This window comes from Prionailurus bengalensis, chromosome C2, assembly GCF_016509475.1.
Source record: "Prionailurus bengalensis isolate Pbe53 chromosome C2, Fcat_Pben_1.1_paternal_pri, whole genome shotgun sequence".
In the NCBI taxonomy this organism is placed as follows: domain Eukaryota; kingdom Metazoa; phylum Chordata; class Mammalia; order Carnivora; family Felidae; genus Prionailurus; species Prionailurus bengalensis.
In genome coordinates this window covers 67,896,319-67,916,666 of record NC_057350.1, presented here as the reverse complement: position 1 = coordinate 67,916,666, position 20,348 = coordinate 67,896,319, and the positions used below count along the sequence as shown (strand labels likewise).

The 20,348-nt window shown below is 33.9% G+C and overlaps 1 protein-coding gene across 10 annotated transcripts in view; it reads left to right on the top strand.

The window, feature by feature from the left end:
- IQCB1 (IQ motif containing B1) overlaps window positions 1–20,348 on the top strand; it is a 64,296-nt gene that overhangs the window by 5,918 nt on the left and 38,030 nt on the right. For all 10 annotated transcript variants that reach the window (XM_043594288.1, XM_043594285.1, XM_043594287.1 and 7 more), the window contains exons 5-7: window positions 1,646–1,775; window positions 6,369–6,462; window positions 11,479–11,578. In XM_043594288.1, the coding sequence (XP_043450223.1) occupies window positions 1,646–1,775; window positions 6,369–6,462; window positions 11,479–11,578 (324 nt within the window). The remainder of the gene's footprint in view (window positions 1–1,645; window positions 1,776–6,368; window positions 6,463–11,478; window positions 11,579–20,348) is intronic.

The following is a 20,348-nucleotide window of genomic DNA, read 5'->3' as shown; positions in this document are numbered from 1 at the left end:
GACATGGGATGACAGTCATGTGACTTTATCATACAAGGCTAAATGAAATAGGTGCTAAGATGAAAGATGTAAGCAAAGTACTATAGGAGAACAGATACAAAAGCTAGTCATTTTATGTTGTATTGATTTAGCTATCTCAATTGTATATTTCATTAGGTAACCAAAATCCTGTCCATAAAATTTAGAAGATCAAAATCTTTTATTTTTAAAGGAGATAATAAAATAAACCAGTTGTTCTCAGTGCCTAAGCCACTTTCTAATTAAGTAACTAAACACCTGTATTACTAATTGGAATCTTACCTTTCAAAACTGCTCATTCCTAATTTGTTACTACATAAAGACTGGATTCAATGTGTATAGTTAGAAAAAACTATTAACAGATACACATATCTTGGTGGAATCCAAGTCTTAAGAAATCCCCACGTATGGGGTGCCTGGGTGGCTCAATCGGTTGAGCGTCCAGCTTCAGCTCAGGTCATGATCTCAGTTTGTGGGTTTGAGCCCCACATCTGGCTCTGTGCTGACAGCTTAGAGCCTGGAGCCTGCTTCGAATTCTGTGTCTCCCTCTCTGCTCCTCCCCCGCTCATGCTCTGTCTCTCTCCTTCAAAAATAAATAAAAACATTAAAAAAAAAATCCCCATGTTTGTGCATATACAAAAAACATAATTTTTTAAATTAATGTCCACAATCAAAGTAGGTACTCTTAAATAATTTTTGGGAACGAAAGTAAAAAGAGAAACTGATAAATGTGACTGTTTGTCCATAAATTTTAGGATTGATGTGCAAAAACAAAAGTACATTGAGTGTTAACCAGCTAAATTTTAGCATACTCATATGTAGTCACTATTGCTTATCAGTGTCATCTTCACATGTTGAAAAGCCTCTAACAGCAGTGTTTACTCATTAGAGATCAGTCTTGGGTTGGGTACTCTTGTTAGTATTAGTCTACACCAATACTTTTTATTATCAAGAGCTTTGAATATACCCATTTCATAACTAGGGAGTGACTTTTATGTGAAGTTTCAAGAGGACTCATTTCTCTAAATGACTTTATCTACTTTAACATAAATTGTAAAGTGTCCCTAATAAAGCAAGGTTTTTGTGGTTTACTCTTCTGATATAAGGAATGTGTAGTCAGATATTTTGCAGTTTAAGAAAATAGATCTATTGGAGAGTAGAATTGGTATTAGAGTATTTGATTTCTTCATCTGTCCCTTGTAGACTAATCCTACCCTGGGTATTTTTCAGCTATCAGATGTCTCAAAGGTATCAACACAAATGTTTTTCATGAATTAGACTCCCAAGGTATTGTATTGCTTTTAGAGTGTTTATAGCTCATTCACTGAAAACTTGCCTTGTTTCTCTTTATTGTGAATCAGGTGTATTTTGTTTCCTGAAAAGCTGACAAGTAGGTTTTTAGGACATATGAGTCCTAGCTCTCAGTACAGACAAAGTTCACACCACTGGACTTACTTCTCCAGAAAGTTGTAATGCTAATTTTCCAGCAAAAGTTCTTTATTGGCTTGACAACAAAAGAGATAACTAAAAATTCTCATTAAGGCACAGTGTTGTCTATAGAAGCTCTAGCATTCAACTGAAATTTATAATTAACACAAACAGTCACAGACTTGTGCTCTTATTTTAGTCATTGCTGTGTGGGCTTGGAGCCAGGAGAAGATGCAGAGGAATTTTACAATGAATTGCTTCCATCAGCTGCAGAAAATTTTCTGGTTGTGGGGAGGCGATTGCAAACATGTTTCATCAATGCAGCTAAGGTATATGTGTTTATTCAGGATTTTAATGGCCAAAATTCTTGAGAAGATGTTCCACATTATTTTTCACATGTGCAGTATTTGGCTGAAAGTACAATTAGAATAGTGGATCCAAACATTTTTGAAATTATAACCAAAAAAGCCTCTATGTGTGAAATTTTAAAGTGCTGGCTGAAGTATACCATATGACTTTTTGAAGAATCTGCTTTGCTTCTCAACTTTGAGCAGCACGCATAGACATTTATTTCCATAGCATCTTTCTAAAATACACCTACTTAACAGTAGAGGAAAGTATTGTTCTGTGGCCCAGCACTTTTCTAATAGCTTCTGTGGCACAGAACAATAAAGGTGAACTTTCTGTTTGAACTTTCAGATCTTCTGTAGTCAAAATATTTCAACTCAAACATAGGGCTTACTAAGTCCAGCAAGTATTTCTTGGGTGGATTATGCTAAATGCTGTATGTACTATTTTTTTTTTAACCCACAGATTACTTAGAAATATGTTGCTTAATATCCAAATAGTTGAGAATTTTCTGTTTTTAAAGTTTTTATTCAAATTCCAGTTAGTTAACATGCAGTGTAATATTAGTTTCAAGTGTACAGTTTAGTGAGTCAACTTTCCATATAACACCTGGTGCTCATCACAAGTGCACTCCTTAATCCCCATCACCTATTTAACCCATCCTCCCACCCACCTCCCCTCTGGTAACCATCAGTTTGTTCTCTATAGTTGAGTCTTTCTTGGTTTGCCCCTCTCTTTCCCTCCATGATTGTTTTATTTTTAAATTCCACATATGAGTGAATTTTCTTGATATTTTATTGTTACTAATTTCTACTTTAATTCTATTGTGGTCAGATAACATACTCTGTATCATTTCAATCCTTTGAAATTTTTTTGGACTTGTTTTATGGCCCTTTTATCTTGGTGAATGTTTCATTACAAGCAGTCCTTGCTTTGCACAGTGCTATCTTGATTGAAACTCATGCATATCAGAAACATGTAAAGATTTTGATATGGCACAAGTTTCATTTAACATGGTACCATGCAAAAAGTAAGGACTGCCTGTATATTGAATGTGAACTCTGTTTGTTGTGTGGAATGTTCTGTGAATATCAGATCAATTTAGTTATAATACTTAAAGAAGTTGTAAGTGTACACAGCTGAAACTTCTTTATCTTGTAATATTTCTTGGCTATACGTACATTTGGCCTACTGCTATATTAAATTTTGAACAGATTAACAACTTTTGGGAGTTATGAAGAAAAATAACTAGGTCATCATGGGATATTAAATTTCATTTGAGGTGCTTTAAGTATAAAGAATAGACATAGTCTTATACTTAACACCTAGGCTAATAAAGTCGGCAAGATATTTAGATATTTCTTTAGGAAACATAAGACAGCTCTATTTTTAATTTAAAAAACAACAAATTAAAAAATTATGAATGAAATTGAATGAGACATACAATATGGATGAGATAGTAGTTTGAGTATAAGAAGTATTGTTGACAGGGGCACCTTGGTGGTTCAGTTGGTTAAGCATCCAACTTTGGCTCAGGTCATAATCTCGCAGTTTGTGAGTTCGAGCCCCATGTTGGGCTCTGTGCTCTCAGCTCAGAACCTGGATCCGGCTTTGGATTCTGTGTCTCCCTCTCTCTCTGCCCCTCTCCTGCCTATACTGTGTGTGTGTGTCTCTCAAAAATAAGTAAACATTAAAAAAATTTTGTTTTAAAGTATTGTTGACAGAGAATTTAACTTAGTAGTAGAGTATATAGGCTTTCTATGTAATAGGTCACAAATTCTTCCAGCATCCCCATTGGCATTTTGAGGTTGGTAGCAATAAATAAATTTTATATATTTCTAGACTTAATTCAAGTCAGTTAAAGCAGCACAAACTATGGGAATTTGTGTTAGACTTGATTTCTTTTCCTGGCTGTGCTACAAATTAACTATGGGTTCTTGGGCAGATGACTTGATTTCACTGTTACCAGTTTTCTCCTTTGTAAAATGATTTCTTTTTTCTTTTAAATTTTTAAAAAATTTTTTTAACGTTTTATTTATTTTTGAGATAGGGAGACACAGAGCATGAACAGGGGAGGGTCAGAGAGAGGAAGACACAGAATCTGAAACAGGCTCCAGGCTCTGAGCTGTCAGCACAGAGCCAGACGCGGGGCTTGAACTCATGGACCGCGAGATCATGACCTGAGCCGAAGTCGGCCGCTTAACCAACTGAGCCACCCAGGCGCCCCTTCTTTTAAATTTTTTTAAGGTTTGTTTATTTTTGAAGGAGAGACAGAGTGTGAGTGGGGGAGGAGCAGAAAGAGAGGGAGACACAGAACCTGAAATAGGCTCCAGGCTCTGAGCTGTCAGCACAGAGCCCGATGGGGAGGCTCAAACTCACAAACTGTGAGATCATGACCTGAGCTAAAGTCAGACTCTTAACCGACTGAGCCACCTAGGCGTCCCTGTAAAATAATTTCTATCTCATGAATAGCTCAGACCATTAAGACAGCTTTATGTTTTCTTGAGAGTATTTTTATTTAATATTAGGGGCAATAGTAATTACGGTCTTTTCATTTATATAGTCCTTTAAAACTTTTCGTAATACTTTCCTATTCTTTATTATGGTATTTGTATAGAAACGAAAACTCCTTCAGTAATACATTAAAGGGGGTAAACTACAGCAAAAGAGGGCCACTTTACCACAGAACAAAATGAAAATAGATAAAAAGGAGATTACAGGGGTGTCTGGGTGGCTTAGTCGGTTAAGCATCCAACTCTTAATTTTGGCTCAGGTCATGTTCCCAGGATGGTGGGATCGAGCCCCATGTCAGACTCTGTGCTGAGTGTGGAGCCTGCTTAAGATTCTCTCTCTCTCTTTCTCAAATAATAAAAAAAAAGATTACAAGAAAACTGAATTTATAAGTTTTATCTACCTAAGTGTTTCCCAATCAAAAAAATATTGGGGGCACCTGGGTGGCTCAGTCAGTTAAGCATCCAACTTTGGTTCATGTCACGGTTCACTGGTGAGTTTGAGATGTGCCTTGGGCTCTGCACTAACAATGTGAAGCCTGCTTGGATCCTCTGTCTCCCTCTCTCTGCCCCTCCCCTGCTCATGTGCTCACATGTGTGCTCTTTCTAAAAAATAAATAAACATTAAAAAAAAAAAAAGCCAAACTCATTGTCTAAAGAACCAAACACATTAAAAAAAAATTTTTTTTTAATTAGCTGACATATAGGTAGTAGATCACATGGTGGGACGTACACAGAATGATCTGGCCTAAACTGCAGACTGGTTAAAATATACACACGTACACATACATTTACATATTGCCATAAGAAAAATACCTACCCCAAAATTTTGAAGTGACTTAGGGTGAATTTTGTTAACCAGTGTCAGAAGCCATGAATTTATGGGTGGCATTATCTAATGGGTTTTTTAAGGAAAAAAGGAAGTCTAAGGGCTCTGCACTATTCTTTGAGATTGACAACAATGAAGATTACCACGCTCTTTCTGCTGTGTCTTTTGGTGAAACTGGCAAAGGCACTTTACTGGACTAAAGTATTTCTTGACCTAATGCGACATTTCTTTCTTTTTTAGATTTTGGTTTTTTTGATTGTTGTTGTATTTAAGTTAGCACATGTCTATTTAAGCACCTACCCAACCCTGTGCTAAAGTAATAGGAAGAACATGCTTTTATTATTATAATAATCATTGCAATCATAATGCCTTTGCTGTTGTGATCATTACTTTTGTGCTAGAGTTCAAATGTTTAAGACCTGGGTAAAATTAGTGGCCTTTATACAACTTTCCACTGAAGTTACATGGCCAGTAAATGACAGAATTGTGAACAAAATCTGTTTCTTATTTGCTATTATGACATATATTCTAATCTACTAATCACCCTATTTTCCAGAAAGGAAGAATCAGAAAAAATTGTCGTTTATTTGTAGAATAAATACTGATTGAACACTTACTATGTTTGGAACTGTTTTAGACACTGAGTGTCTAATGGAGAGCCAAGTAACTTGGTCTCTGCTCTCATGGAGTTATAGATTAGAAGCTGCAACTGAAATGTGCTAATAATAATGCTTTACATGCTGACATCTACATTTGCATATAACAGTGATTTTCAAACCTAACTGCATAATCAAATCAGCCACCTAACTTTGTAAAAACACAGATGTTCAGACTTTGACTTTGGAGATTCAAATTGTTTGGGTTAAAGCCTGTACATGGATATACTATATTTAATTTTTAAAAAAGCTCCACAGTGATTCTGATGCATAGCCAGTGTTGAGAAATCCTAATATATCAACTTGTAGTTCTTATACAGTTTATATATTGTCTCATTTGACCTCTGGGTAACAACCATTTCTCTAGTAAGTAGAGTAGGTAGGTATCACCAGCCTGTAACACAAGTTTTATAAATTAAGAAACTAAAGGCTACAAGATAATAAATAACTAAGTAAGATCCAGCAACCAGGTTCTCTTGATTCCCCCCGAGAGAAGTTTCTCTTCTTTTTTTTTTTTTTTTTAAAATAAAGCAATTACAGAAAAGTAATTGGGTTTGTGTGTGTGTTATGTGTATTAAGGGTGAAGAAAAAGATGAATTACTACGCTTTTTCCAAATTGTGACTGATTCTCTCTTCTGGCTTTTGGGAGGCCATGTTCAACTCATCCAAAATGGTAAGAGAAAAGATTTTTAAGGTAACTGATAATCATTGTAAAGTACCTGCTAACAGCTTTTTTTTTCTAAAAATAAATATCTCATTAACTATACAGATAACCACAGTTAAATGAAACTACGTTGAAATAACCACACACAACAAAAAAATAGAAGCCCATCTGTACATTCCAGTTTTAAATAGTCAACATTGACGATGTGAATATTAAGGAGAAAATTGCTTAAATATTATTTAAATATAATTTTTTCTTAGCTCTTACTATTTAGCAAATCAAAGATAAGGATTAATGATAATTTTTAAATTTTTTTAAAGTTTTATTTTTTAATTTACATCCAAGTTAGTTAGCATATAGTGCAACAATGATTTCAGGAATAGATTCCTTAATGCCCTTTACCCATTTAGCCCATCCCCCCCACAACCCCTCCAATAACCCTCTGTTTGTTCTCCATATTTAAGAGTCTCTTATATTTTGTCTGCTTCTCTGTTTCTATATTATTTTTGCTTCTCTTCCCTTATGTTCCTCTGTTTTGTATCTTCAAGTCCTCAAATTAGTGAAGTCGTATGCTATTTATCTTTCTCTGACTAATTTTGCTTAGCATAATACCCTCTAGTTCCATCCACAAAACTGCAAATGACAAGATTTCATGCTTTTTGATTGCCGAGTAATACTCAGCAAGTATACTTGTGTATATATATATACCACATCTTCTTTATCCATTCATCCATCGATGGACATCTGGGCCCTTTCCCTACTTTGGCTATTGTTGATAGAACTGCTGTAAACATTGGGGTGCACGTGCCCCTTCAAAACAGCACACCTGTATCCCTTGGATAAATACCTACTAGTGCAATTGCTGGGTCATAGGGTAGTTCTATTTTTAATTTTTTGAGGAACCTCCATACTGTTTTCCAGAGTGGCTGCACCAATTTGCATTCCCACCAGCAGTGCAAAAGAGATCCTCTTTTTCTGCATCCTCGCCAACATCCGTTGTTGCCTGAGTTGTTAATGTTAGCCATTCTGACAGGTGTGAGGTGGTATCTCATTGTGGTTTTGATTTGTATTTCCCTCATGATGAGTGATGTTGAGCATTTTTTCATGTGTCGGTTGGCCATCTGGAAGTCTTCTTTGGATGATAATTTTAACAACTTAGGGAAAAAGTTTTTTCTAAGCTCCAAAGATTGCATCTATATTTTAGATTTAGTGTGAGAGAAATCCCTATGTACAGAGCATAAATGATTTAATTCATAGCCTAACTATTCATGTAGGAGTAAGCTTTTATATATTGACATTTTACTGAACTTGATAGTTATTTTATAGGATATTTCTACACTTGAGAAATATAAACATGTGTTTTATGTTTTCTTAAGACTGGGGAAGTAATCTTTAATGATAATTGTGGCAACATTCTATCCTTTTGAAAGATTTAATCTAAGATAAATGTAACTATAAGAAAAATATAAGAACACTTTTTTTAGAAGGTGAAAATAGAATTGAATTTTTATTTTAATTTAATTTTTTCAGAATATTATGCATGCACATAAAGAATCAAATAGTTCTATAAGGATTGTTAAAAACAAACCCTGGCCCTTGTGCCTCACTTCATTTCCCATTTTCCAAAGGCAGCAACTAATTATTGCAACAATTATTGCAACTAATACTTTGGGTGGTTATATCCTTTTGAAACTAAGTAGACCCAGAAACCAGGTCCCCTGAAACCCTGATGAATAGTCTCTCTCCCACTCTCTCTCTCTTTTTTTTTTAAATACTTCGTTACTTCCTTTTCTTTTAAAGCATTATCTATTAATTTCCCATTATGAAACAAATATAAAGTTCTCAATTTAAACAACTGTTTTACCAAAAATATAAAGTACTTAGTTTTACTATACTATAATGGGTGGTAAAAGGCCTAGTAAAATGAGAGATAGCAAGAGAGAATACTTGAATAACTTTTAAAATATGCTGTTTTTTTCTTCCAGAAATAGTAATGACAACAAATGTGACTGTTCCTCAGGTTATTCTGTAGATTTAAAATATCAATAAAGTTTGTATTAAAACTAAATTACATGGTTGTGAGATTCATATACAAAAAAAATAAATGGGTACAAAATTGGGGTCTCCTATAACCTTTCTCTCTAAAAAGAATCAGCTCTTATAGAAATGGCAGGCTAAAGGTCTGAGACAGAAAATACGCAAGGTAAGCCTGAAGTATTTTGTATACCAGATAGAAAGGAAGCAAGCAAAATTTATTGGGATTATAAAAAATAAAACAAGTTAATAAACACACACACACACACACACACACACACACACACACACACAATTTATTGGGATTCTGTGAAAAGGATTCAGGAGCCAAAATAAGGAGGCTTCTATTAGCCAAAAATGGGAAATTAGAACAGTAATAAGGATAATAACTACTGAGGATAAAAATATATCAACTATTTAAAAAATTACCATTAAAGTCTACTAGGGAACCAATTCATTTTGGAAACTGGTAAATGAAGAATCCAGAGTTTCTCTTGCTTTTTCTTATGTCTTCATGAGGACAAATTTCTCTTTATAAAACTATTCCAATAGGTGAAAAAGGTAAGATAGATACTGCCATTGTACAACTGTTAGTAAGTGAACAGATTTAGGAATTAATCATCCATCAGTGTCAAAATTTGAGAAGTACCTCCTAATGGCTCAGCATAACCTCACATATGAAATGTAGATGTCAAAAATTCAAACCTGAATCATTTTGATTCTCTAGCTCCAATGACCCATTTATAGAAGGTCAGAGAAACACTAAATTACACCCCAGGAATGCAGTTAACAAATCTAGACTATGGGAACCTCCTAAGACAATTGATATAGTTTTGTCAACAAATAAATTGTAAGAAAAAAAAGAATCCATAGTTTAAAAGAAATTTGAAAGATAACCAGTTACTATGTATAACATTTGTAATTGTGGAATTTATTTATATCTTGATTCAAACAAACTTTAAAAATGCACAAAATAATTGGAAATTGGAGCACTGACTGGATATCTGATAAAATTAAATCATTATTCAGGGCTTCTGGGTGGCTCCATCGGTTGGGCGTCCGACTTCGGCTCAGGTCTTGATCATGATTTCATGGTCAGGTCATGATCTCATGAGCCCCGCTTGGAGCCTGGAGCCTGTTTCAGATTCTGTGTCTCCCTCTCTGCCCCTCCCCTGCTCATGCTCTGTCTCTGTCTCAAAAATGAATAAACATTAAAAAGAAAAAAAAACATTATTCAGTTTAGATATGGTTATGTTTTATTTTTTAATCATATCTTTTGGGAGTATATCTTGAAGTATTTGTGGATAAAATAATTGATGTATTGGATTAGCTTCAAAATAAAATGGGAGGCTGGAAGTGGATAGGCTTGGTGAAAGATGATTGGTCATAAGTTGATCATTGTTAAAGTTGAATGCATGTAGAATCATGATTTATTCTCTCTACTCTTGTGAAGGTTTGAAGCATTCATTGTAAGAAGGTTAATTAAATGGGCACAAGTATTTTTGTTTGGGGGACCAAATAGTTATCTCACACTCAATAAAAACAACTACACTTGAAAAACAGAACAGAGGCTCCAAAAATAAATTCTTTAATAATATAAAACAGTGTAAAAATAAGATGGAATGACTAAAATTATTTTAGCATAACTTTTTCCGGTATAGAAAAAAGATAAGCTCACACACACACACACACACACACACACACACACACACACTGCATATCACGAGTTCAGTGAATTCAGAATTACAAAGAGTTACTAAGGGCAAGGCATAGTCAGTTAAGCATCTGACTTTGGCTCAGGTCATGATCTCACAGTTCTAGCCCTACTTTGAGTGAGCTGGAGCCCTGCTTTGGGTGAGCACAAGCCCCACTTCAGCTGAGTCCTGCTTCTCTCTCTCTGTCTCCCCCTCACTCACACCCTCTCTCTCTCTCTCTCTCAAATTAATTAATTAAAAAGAGTTACTAATAAAACATCTTTAAGTAGACAAAAAGGAAATAATATACTTATTCCAGTTATAAAAAAGAAGTCTTTTACTGTTGAAGTAATAGAAAATAAGAAGCTATAGAAATATTTAATAGTGGAATTTTTTTTGAAGTTGCTAAATGTTAAAAAAATTGATGTTTAGTAAAATATTGAAATATTGGACTTTGTAAATGGAAAAAACAGTAATTAGTATGTGAAAGAAATCAGTATATTCTTTCAGGAGAAAGAAGAGGCAAAGAGTAAAGTTGTTTTGTGGAAGCTAGGATAGTATTCACAGAATTGCCTTGCCTGCACACCTGATCCCACTTTAATTGTAATTCTGATCAGTTAATGGAGAAGGGAGTAGAAACTGACATTTACTGGGAACCTATTCAGTAGGGTAGGTTGTAGGACATTCAGCAGTAGTCTATGAGAGAGCTATTCTTGTTTTACAGTTGAAGAAATGGGAGTTCTGAGAGGTTAAGCAACTTATAGAAGCATCCAGTGTCAGGTCTTCAAAACTGACTTCTCAGAACCTAAAAATTATAAAGCAATAAAAACAAACGTTGTTTTGTAAATGATAATTTCATTATTATTTAAGACAAAATGTTAGCAAACATGTATATTATATAATTGTTTTAAGGATGTAAGCCACTGTTTACAGTCATATGTACCATTTCCATTCCTTCATATTCTCTTTTCTTCACAGGAAATTTGATTTTATTCACTGAAATTTATTGCTAGAAAGATTCGAATTTAGGATATGTTTTGTTTTATTTCTCATTTAATGGGAGATAACAGTAGAGTCTTAGGGTAGTATTTGTGGATGCTTTCTGTTTATAACTTTCATAAAATGGAATCACTTTTTTATGGTTACTGAAACTGCCCATCTTAAAATCTTCTTTATTGTAAAGTATACAAAGGCAGGTATTTTAGTAGAAATGGTCATGCTTGGATTTGATTTTGAAAATAAATGAATCTCGATTGTTTCATAGAATCTTTGTTTTAATTTTTTTCTCTTCTTTTAGTACTACAAAGTGATCATTTCTTACACTTACTGCAAACTGACAACCTTCAAATAGGATCTACAGTCATGACTATGCTACAGAACATACTACAAATCAACAGGTGATTTGGTTTTACAAAGTATTTATTAAAGTATTTATAATTTTTAACTTTTGGTACAGAAGCATTACCAGTTTTATTCCAATTTTGCTGAAATCGTCAATTACTTATGATTTGTACATGATACTTCAAGAACTCTGTTACTACCATTGTCTTTCAGAAAAAAAGAATATAAAATACCATAAAAGACTGGAAATTAATTATTGAATTGGTATCTCAGAGCTTAAGAAGTTTGTAGACAAATCTCAGGCTTAGAGAAGAAATATTTATGGTGCTATCTGAACAAAAATATTGAGACTACAATAAAAAAATGCTTAATCATATATTTATTTAGCGAACTGCAAGCTTACCATTATGCCAGGTGCTTTTCTTAGAATGGCATAAAAGAACTGATAGACAGTTTTTCCAGATTAAAATGGAAAAAGAACTATACACACTTATAATAATTGATTCTTCCAGTTCAGTATGGATTTATTAAATGTCTAAAGTGTCAACTATGTGTCTGTCATTGGGTTCCCAAAGTTGATTAAGATAAAAAATTTGCTTTCAGATAGCTTACAGGATAGCAGGAGACCAACCCACAGACATGATTATATTATAGCATATTAAGTTACAGTTATAAAGGTGTGCACAAGTGTTAGGCTCCTAACCAAAACCAAGGGGTGATACTTCCTCAATATGGTAACACCTGAGGAGAAACTTTAAGAATGAAAAATTAGCTGGAGAGGAAGAAGAGAAAGGCAGAGGTAATAACGTAAGCAAATGCACAAAGAAATAACATGATATGGATGAAAAGTAGGTACAATTCATCATTGCTGGCATCTACAGTTTGGCATGTGGAGGTGACTAACAAGTTCTGCAGACTTAAGTCATGAAGAGCTTATATGTTGTGTTAAGGAAATTTAATCTTATCCTATAGGAAATGGGACTATTAACAGATTTTTAAAGTGGATTAAAATAAGTGTCTTTCACTTACATTACTCAGGTCACTATGTGGAGGAAGAATTTAAGGGGGACAAAACTCTAGACAAAGAAGGCAATTAGAGGAAGCAACTATAGTAATCCAAGTGAAGTAATAAAATTTTGGCGTTGGGCACTGGTACCAAATAGATTAAAAAAAAGTATTTTAAAAACTAATGAAAACCATCAAGACTTTACTTCCACTTATGATTGAAATGGAATAATTGAAATGGATTTACCCTACCACTTGAAGAAAACAAACACCAGGAAAAACATAAAACAACAGTTTTCAGGAAACTGGACTTAAGTCAGTGAAAGAAAAGTGAGCCCTAAGAGAAAGGAATTAATAGGGTGAACCTAATAATTACTTTAACTCCTAGCATTGAGAGGGTTTCCAGACTGTGGCACAGGGAGGGGTATCCTAGCCAGGCTGAGTTGAAAAGGTAGAGGTGAGAGTCTGGGGAGAACAAAATAGCTGGAGTTCATAAGACAGAACACCAAAGAAAAGAGCTACATGCAGAGAGAGCCCCAGAAATCAGAGTCTCCTTCAAGTATTTGGTAGAGTACTGATTGGCATATACATGTGAAGAAACTACTCAATGTCTGCGAAAACAATAATCCAAAACAATGAAAAGGAACAGTATCAGAAGTTCACACAGAGCCAATAATATTGCCTGACTGCCAACAGCCAGGTGGAAAACCTCATGAGTAACAGAACTCAGTAAGGTTTCATCTCAGTAGTGGGGGGATAATTAGCACTAGAACACATTCTGGACCTTCCAAACAAAAGCACAACCCAAAAGGATCAAATTATTTACAAGTAACTGCTCTGGTTTTTGAACATATCTTTATCTTAAAAATCTTTATGGTAAGTTATACAAAGTAGGAAGTATGGCAGAAATGGTCGTGTTTTGATCTGATTTTAAAGGGATGAGAAAATCCCACCTGTGCTATCATAGCATCTTTGATTTCTTTTTTTCGTCTTCCTTTAATAATAATACAAAGTGATAATATCTTACAGTTTCTACTAAAGATGTTCAGGTAGGATCTACAATCATAACTATGCTATAGAATATACTGCAGATTACAGGTGACTTGGTTTTATAAAATGTTACTGCTCTTTTAGTTTTGGTCAGAAGTATTACCAATATGATACTAATTTCACTAAATCATTGGTTGCATATGATTTGCATATGGAACCTGAAAATCTCTAAACAGAAGAAAACTCAAAAATATTTTTAGGAATGCACAAATACCTGGCACCCAACAAGATAAAATTCATACAAGTACCTGGCATGCAAACATGGAGGAAAACAGGACCAATAATGAGAGGAATCAATGGATGAAGACTGACATATATGTTAGAATTAATAGACAAGGACATCAGGAGAGTTATGGGATAGTTAGGATATTAACTGTATTCCATGTTTTAAAAAAGTTTAATAGAGACCTATATGATACAAATCCCAGAGTGAACTTCTAGATATGAAAACTACAAACTCAATATGAAAAATACACTAGATAGGATTCATAGCAGATTAACATTGCAGATTAATGAACTTGAAGACATAGCAGTGGAAACCATCCAAAATGAAACAAAAGGAATAAAGAAAGAAAAACACCTCAGTGAACTGTAGAGCTGATATAGGCATAATTAGAGTATATAAAGGAAGTAGTAGAGTTAGAAGAAAATATTTGAAGAAACCATGTCTAAAAATTTTCCAAATTCATTGAATATTATAATAATCTTACAAATTCAAAATTCTCATCAAACTCCAAGGACAGTAAAATATGACACCAAGTTACATTGAGATCAAAGCATTAGAGGGATGCCTGGGTGGCTCAGTCAGTTAAGTTTCTGACTTTGGCTCAGGTCATGATCTTACGGCTTGTGGGTTCATGCCCCACATTGGGCTGTGTGCTGACAGCTCAGAGCCTGGAGCCTGCTTTGGATTCTGTGTCTCCCTCTCTCTCTGCCCCTCCCCTGTTCATGTTCTTGTTCCCTCTCTCTCTCTTTCTCTCTTTCTCTCTCTCTCTCTCTCTTTCTCTCTCTCTCTGTCAAAAATAAACATTTTTTTTTATTAAAGCGAGTGATAAAGAGAAAATCTTAAAGGCAACCAGAGGAAAAAAGATGTTACACACAGGAATGAAGATAAGAATGACAGTAACTTTCTCATCAGAAACAATACGAAGACAACATCCTTAAAACACTGAAAGAAAACAACTGTCAAACCTAGAATTTTATACCCAGTGGAAATATGTTTCAAAAACAAAGACAAAATGCTTTTTCAGAAATCATCAGCAGACCCACACACAGTACAAGAAATGTTTAAGGAAGTCCTTCAACCAGAGGAAAGAAGATCTACACCAAGTATTGAAGAATATCAGAAATAGTAATCATAGAAGTAACTATAAAAGATTATTTTTCGCATTATAATGATATATGTAATATAATAACATTTGTTTATACAAAAATAAAATGTATTTGAGGGTTTGTAACATATGTATTAGTAAAACGTATTACAACAATAACATAAAGGCTGGGAGGAAAGGAATGGAAGTCTGTTATAAACTCTTACACTATAAATAGGTTTCAGGCTATCTGAAAGTTTGCTTTATGCCTCTTTGCTTTTACGAAAGATGTACATTAGTACCTGTTTTTGCTAACCAAAAGAAATTCAAAGACAGTTTTCACTTCTACAAAATGGTAATTGCTTCTTCTCTTTATGCCATTTTAGCTTATAAAAAGTTTCATAAGAACACTCTAGTTTCTGATAGTGGGAGAAACCTGTACATGAAGTAGTATATCAATTAAGGTTGGTAGTATATCACTTGAAGTTAGACTCTGTTGAAGATATATGCTATGAACCCTAATGCAATCAATAAAATAACAAGACAAGGAGTTATAGCTAATAAGCCAAGATAGGCAGTAAAAAATCATAAAGCAATACTTACTCCAAAGTAAGGCATTAAAAAGAAAAAGGCAAGTAAAGGACAATGGAACAAGTAGTCACCAAATAACAGATGTAAACCTATACTGTATTAGGTACAAATGGCTAGAAACCCTCAGTTACAAGGAACAGCTTGACAGGTTGGATGAAAAAGTAGGAACCAATACATGCAGTCTTCCAGAAATGTACCTTAAATACAAAAACGGGTTCCTGGGTGGCTCAGTTGGTTGAACATTCAACTCTGGTTTCAGATAAGGTCGTGATCCCAGCATCGTGGGATTGAGCCCCAGGTCTGACTCCATGCTGGTTGTGGAGCCTGCTTAAGATTCTCTCTTTCCCTGTCCCCAACTTGTGTGCATGCGCTCTCTCTCTCAAAGAAATAAATAAAAATTATATAAAAACACACAAATAGATTAAAAGTGAAAGGATGAAAAAAGATACACTATGCTATCCCTAGTAAAAAGAAAGCTGGAATACCTATATTAATATCAGAAAAAGTAAGTTTCAGAAAAAAGAATATTCCCAGTGATGGTTATTTCATAATAAAGAATCCGTTCAGGAAAACATGTTTATTGACCTAACAGCAGAGATTAAAGATACAAAGAAAAAATTGATAGATTTGAAAGGTGAAGTTGACAAAACTACAGGTAAAGTGGAAGATGTCTAAACCCCTTTCTTGATAATTGGTAGAATAAGTAGGTAAAAATTATAACTACAGAAGATTTGAACAGTATCAACCAACTTGATTGAAATTTTTAGAACACTCTACCAAAGACCAGAATGCACATTATTTTCAAATGCAAGTGAACATTTACCTAGAGAGGCCATTTGGGGCCATAAAATAGGTTTCAATAAACGTAAAAGGACATAAGTCATATAAAGTATGTTCTCTAACTTCAATGGAATTAAACTAGAAATTAATACCAAGAAGACCTCTGAAAAATCCCCAAATGTGGGGAAAATAGTGCATGTCTAACCCAAAGGACCAAGAAAAAAAATTAACTTAGAAGGTGTTTTTAAATAAATGGAAATTAAAACACCATATCCCAATATCTGGGATGAATCTAAATTAAAGCAGTACTTAATGGGAAAATTTGTACCACTTAATACCAACATAGGTTTCCCCTACTATCTAAAAGTAAAGCAGTCATATAAAACCTTTCCTAAGCAAAGGTATAAAGCAAAGAAACAATTACCGTTAATTTATGTGGGAAAAAATGTTGTGCATTTAAGACCCCAAAAATAACCTCCCAGGTTTTTCTGATAACTTAGGACATATCTTGCTAAAGGTTGCACAGAATAAATTGAGGTACGGCACAGATGCTCACAGACAGTTCAAAGTGATGGCAGCTTGATGCTGAAATACTGAGTGCAGTTTCCAGGGAAGGAGCTTCTTGGTGCCACTCTGGCTTTTTGGGATGTGCACTGCCTCTATAACAGCTTGCTGCAAAACAAATGCTTCCCCCACCCCCACCCCCACCCCCACCTTTTTTTTTTTTTTTTTGGTAAAAGCAGCAACCTTCAAGTTTCTTTTACTTAGCAAAAAACAAGTACTAATGTAGGTATTTCATAGCAGTCAAGGGGTATAATGCAAACTTTTGAAATGCTGGGGATACCTGTATTAGAAAAGAAGAAAAGTGTCAGATTATTGACTTCACCTTCCACTTTAGGAAACTAAGAGGAGGGAATTAAGTTCCAGCAGAAGAAAGAAAATGATAGGGACACCTGGCTGGCTTGGTGGAGTATGCAACTTTGATCTCAGGGTTGTGAATTTAAGCCCCATGTTGGATGTAGAGATTACTTAAAAAAAAAATAATCTTAAAAAAAATGATAAAGATCAAAGCAGAAATCAGTAAAATAGTAACAACAGTATAGAAGATCATTGAAACCATAAGCTGGTTCTTTGAGATGATCAATGAAATTGATAAGTCTGAAACAAGACTGATCAGGGGAAAAAAAAGAATACGACCTACCAATATCAGGAATTAGGAGACAACACAATAAAGTCAATAGACATTAAAAGTACTATAAGGAAATAATGTGAACAACTTTATGCTTATTAAGGTAAAATGGACAAGTTCTTTGAAAGACACATACTACTAAAACTTGCTCCAGAAGCAACAACAACAACAAAAAAAGAAGTGATAGATAATCTGAATAGCCTATAAGTATGAAGAAATTGATTTTGTGGCTAAAACACTTCCCACAAAGAAAACTTCAGGATTGAACAGCTTTTTCACTGATAAATTCTCATAAACATTTAATGAAATAATCCTGAACAAACTCTTCCAGAATATTGAAGAGAAATAGTTTCCAACTCATAATATGGGATCAGAATTACTTGATACCAAACAAAAGACATTATAATATATTGAAACCCAATAATATATTAAAAAGTTAATAAATTTTGAATAAGTTGGATTTATCCCAGGAATTCAGGGCTAGAGTAATATTCTAAAGTCAAGCAATATAATTCATCATATTAACAAAACAAAAAAGGAAAAATACATCATCGTATCAGTAGATACAGAAAAAAACATTTGAAAAATCCATTATCTGTTCCTGATTTTTCAAAAAGAAAAACAACACGGTACTAGTAGAAAATAGAACTTTGTGAGCCTGATGAAAGTTATCTAGGAAATACTTAATGGTAAAATGCTAAATGCTTTCCCTAAATGATCACGGACAAGATAAGGATCTCCTCTCCAATCACTTCTCTTCAACATTGTATTGGAGTTTCTTTCTTTTACAGTCAAGCAAGGAAAGGAAAAGTTATTTGTACAGACAGGAAGAAACAAAGCTGTCTGTATTTGGAAATGACATTGTCATCTATGTAGAAAAATCAGTAGACTGTACAAAGAAGCCACTAAAATTAGTGATTGTAGCAAGGGTAGTAGGATGTAAAATCAGTATAAAAATATAAATTGAAGTTTTATATCCTTCAATTAATACTCAAAAATTAAAATTTTAAGATATTGCAACTTAAAATAGCATAAAAATATGAAATGGGTTAAATCTGAAAAGAAATGGGAAAGACTTAAAACTTAAGACTGCTGAGAGGAATTAAAGAATATGTAAATAAATGGAAAGATACGCTGTGTAAATAGATGAGTGGTACAATATTAAGATTCAAATTCTCTCCAAATTTAATTGAATTTAACTTAAAAGACTTTAAATGCAATCCCACTCAAAATCTAATTTTTGTAGAAATTGACAAACTGATTTCTACAATTCATATGAAAACCAAAGAACCTAAAATATAAAATAGCCTAACCAACTTTGAAAATGAACAAAGTTGGAGAGCTAACACTACCCAATTTTAAGGCTTTATAAAGCTAACATAATTAAAACAATGAGGTGCTAATGCAAATATATACAAATATATCTATGTAACAGAATAGAATCCAGAAATAGACTTAACACATATATGAACAATTGATTTTCAAAACAGGTGTAAAGGCCATTTAAGGTGAAAGGATAGTTTTTTAAAGTGTGATGGAACAATTAGCTATTGATATTTAAAGAGAAGAATTTTGATCTATACCTCTTAACCAATACAAAAATTAATTCAAAATGGATAATAGACATAAATGCAAAATATAAACTACCAAAGTTCTTGAAGAAAATAGTAGAAAGCCATTATGACCTTGGTTTGCATAAAATTTCTTAAATTGTTAGATATGACAATGAAAGTAAAATCCATGAAAGAAGAAATGATTAGTTTAGACTTCATCAAAAATTTTAAAAATCTGCTCTTCAAAAGACACTATTTAAAAAAATGAAAAAGACAAAACAGACTAGCAGAAAATATTTGAAAAGCATGTATCTTAAGTATTTGTATCTGGAATATATACAAACTCTCAAAATTTAAAAAAGGCCCAGTTTGAAAAATGAGCAAAATGGTGCAGGCACTCTGGAAAACAGTATGGAGATTCCTCAAAAATTTAAAAATAGAATTACCCTATGACCCAGCAATTGCATTACTAGGTATTTATCCAAGGGGTACAGGTATGCTGTTTTGAAGGGACACGTGCACCCCAATGTTTATAGCAGCACTATCAACAATAGCCAAACTATGGAAAGAGCCCAAATGTCCATGGATGGATGGATGGATAAAGAAGATGTGGTGTATACACACACACACACACACACACACACACACACACACACACACACACAATGGAGTATTACTTGGCAATCAAAAAGAATGAAATCTTGTCATTTGCAGCTATGTGGATGGAACTAGAGGGTATTATGCTAAGCGAAATTAGAGAAAGACAAATATTATGACTTCACTCATATGAGGACTTTAAGACACAGAACAGATGAACATAAGGGAAGGGAAGCAAAAATAATATAAAAACAGGGAGGGGGACAAAAACATAAGATACTCTTCAATATATAGAACAAACAGATAACATGGGTGGCATTAAATAAGCACATGAAAAGATGTTCAGCAACACTAGTCATTAGAGAGATATGACTGTACACTTGTTAAATGACTAAAATTTAAAACACTTACTGATTCAAATGTTGACAAAAATATGGAGGAATCAACCCTGCTAGCGGTAGTAATATAATAGTATAGTTACTTTAGAAAATAGTTTGTCATTTTCTTAATAAGCATGTACCTACCATATTTTCCATCCATTCCACTACTAGGTATTTGCCTGAGAAAAATGAAAGCATATGTCCATACAAAGACTTGTACACAAATTTTTTTTTTAATTTTTTTTTCCAACGTTTATTTATTTTTGGGACAGAGAGAGACAGAGCATGAACGGGGGCGGGGCAGAGAGAGAGGGAGACACAGAATCGGAAGCAGGCTCCAGGCTCTGAGCCATCAGCCCAGAGCCCGACAC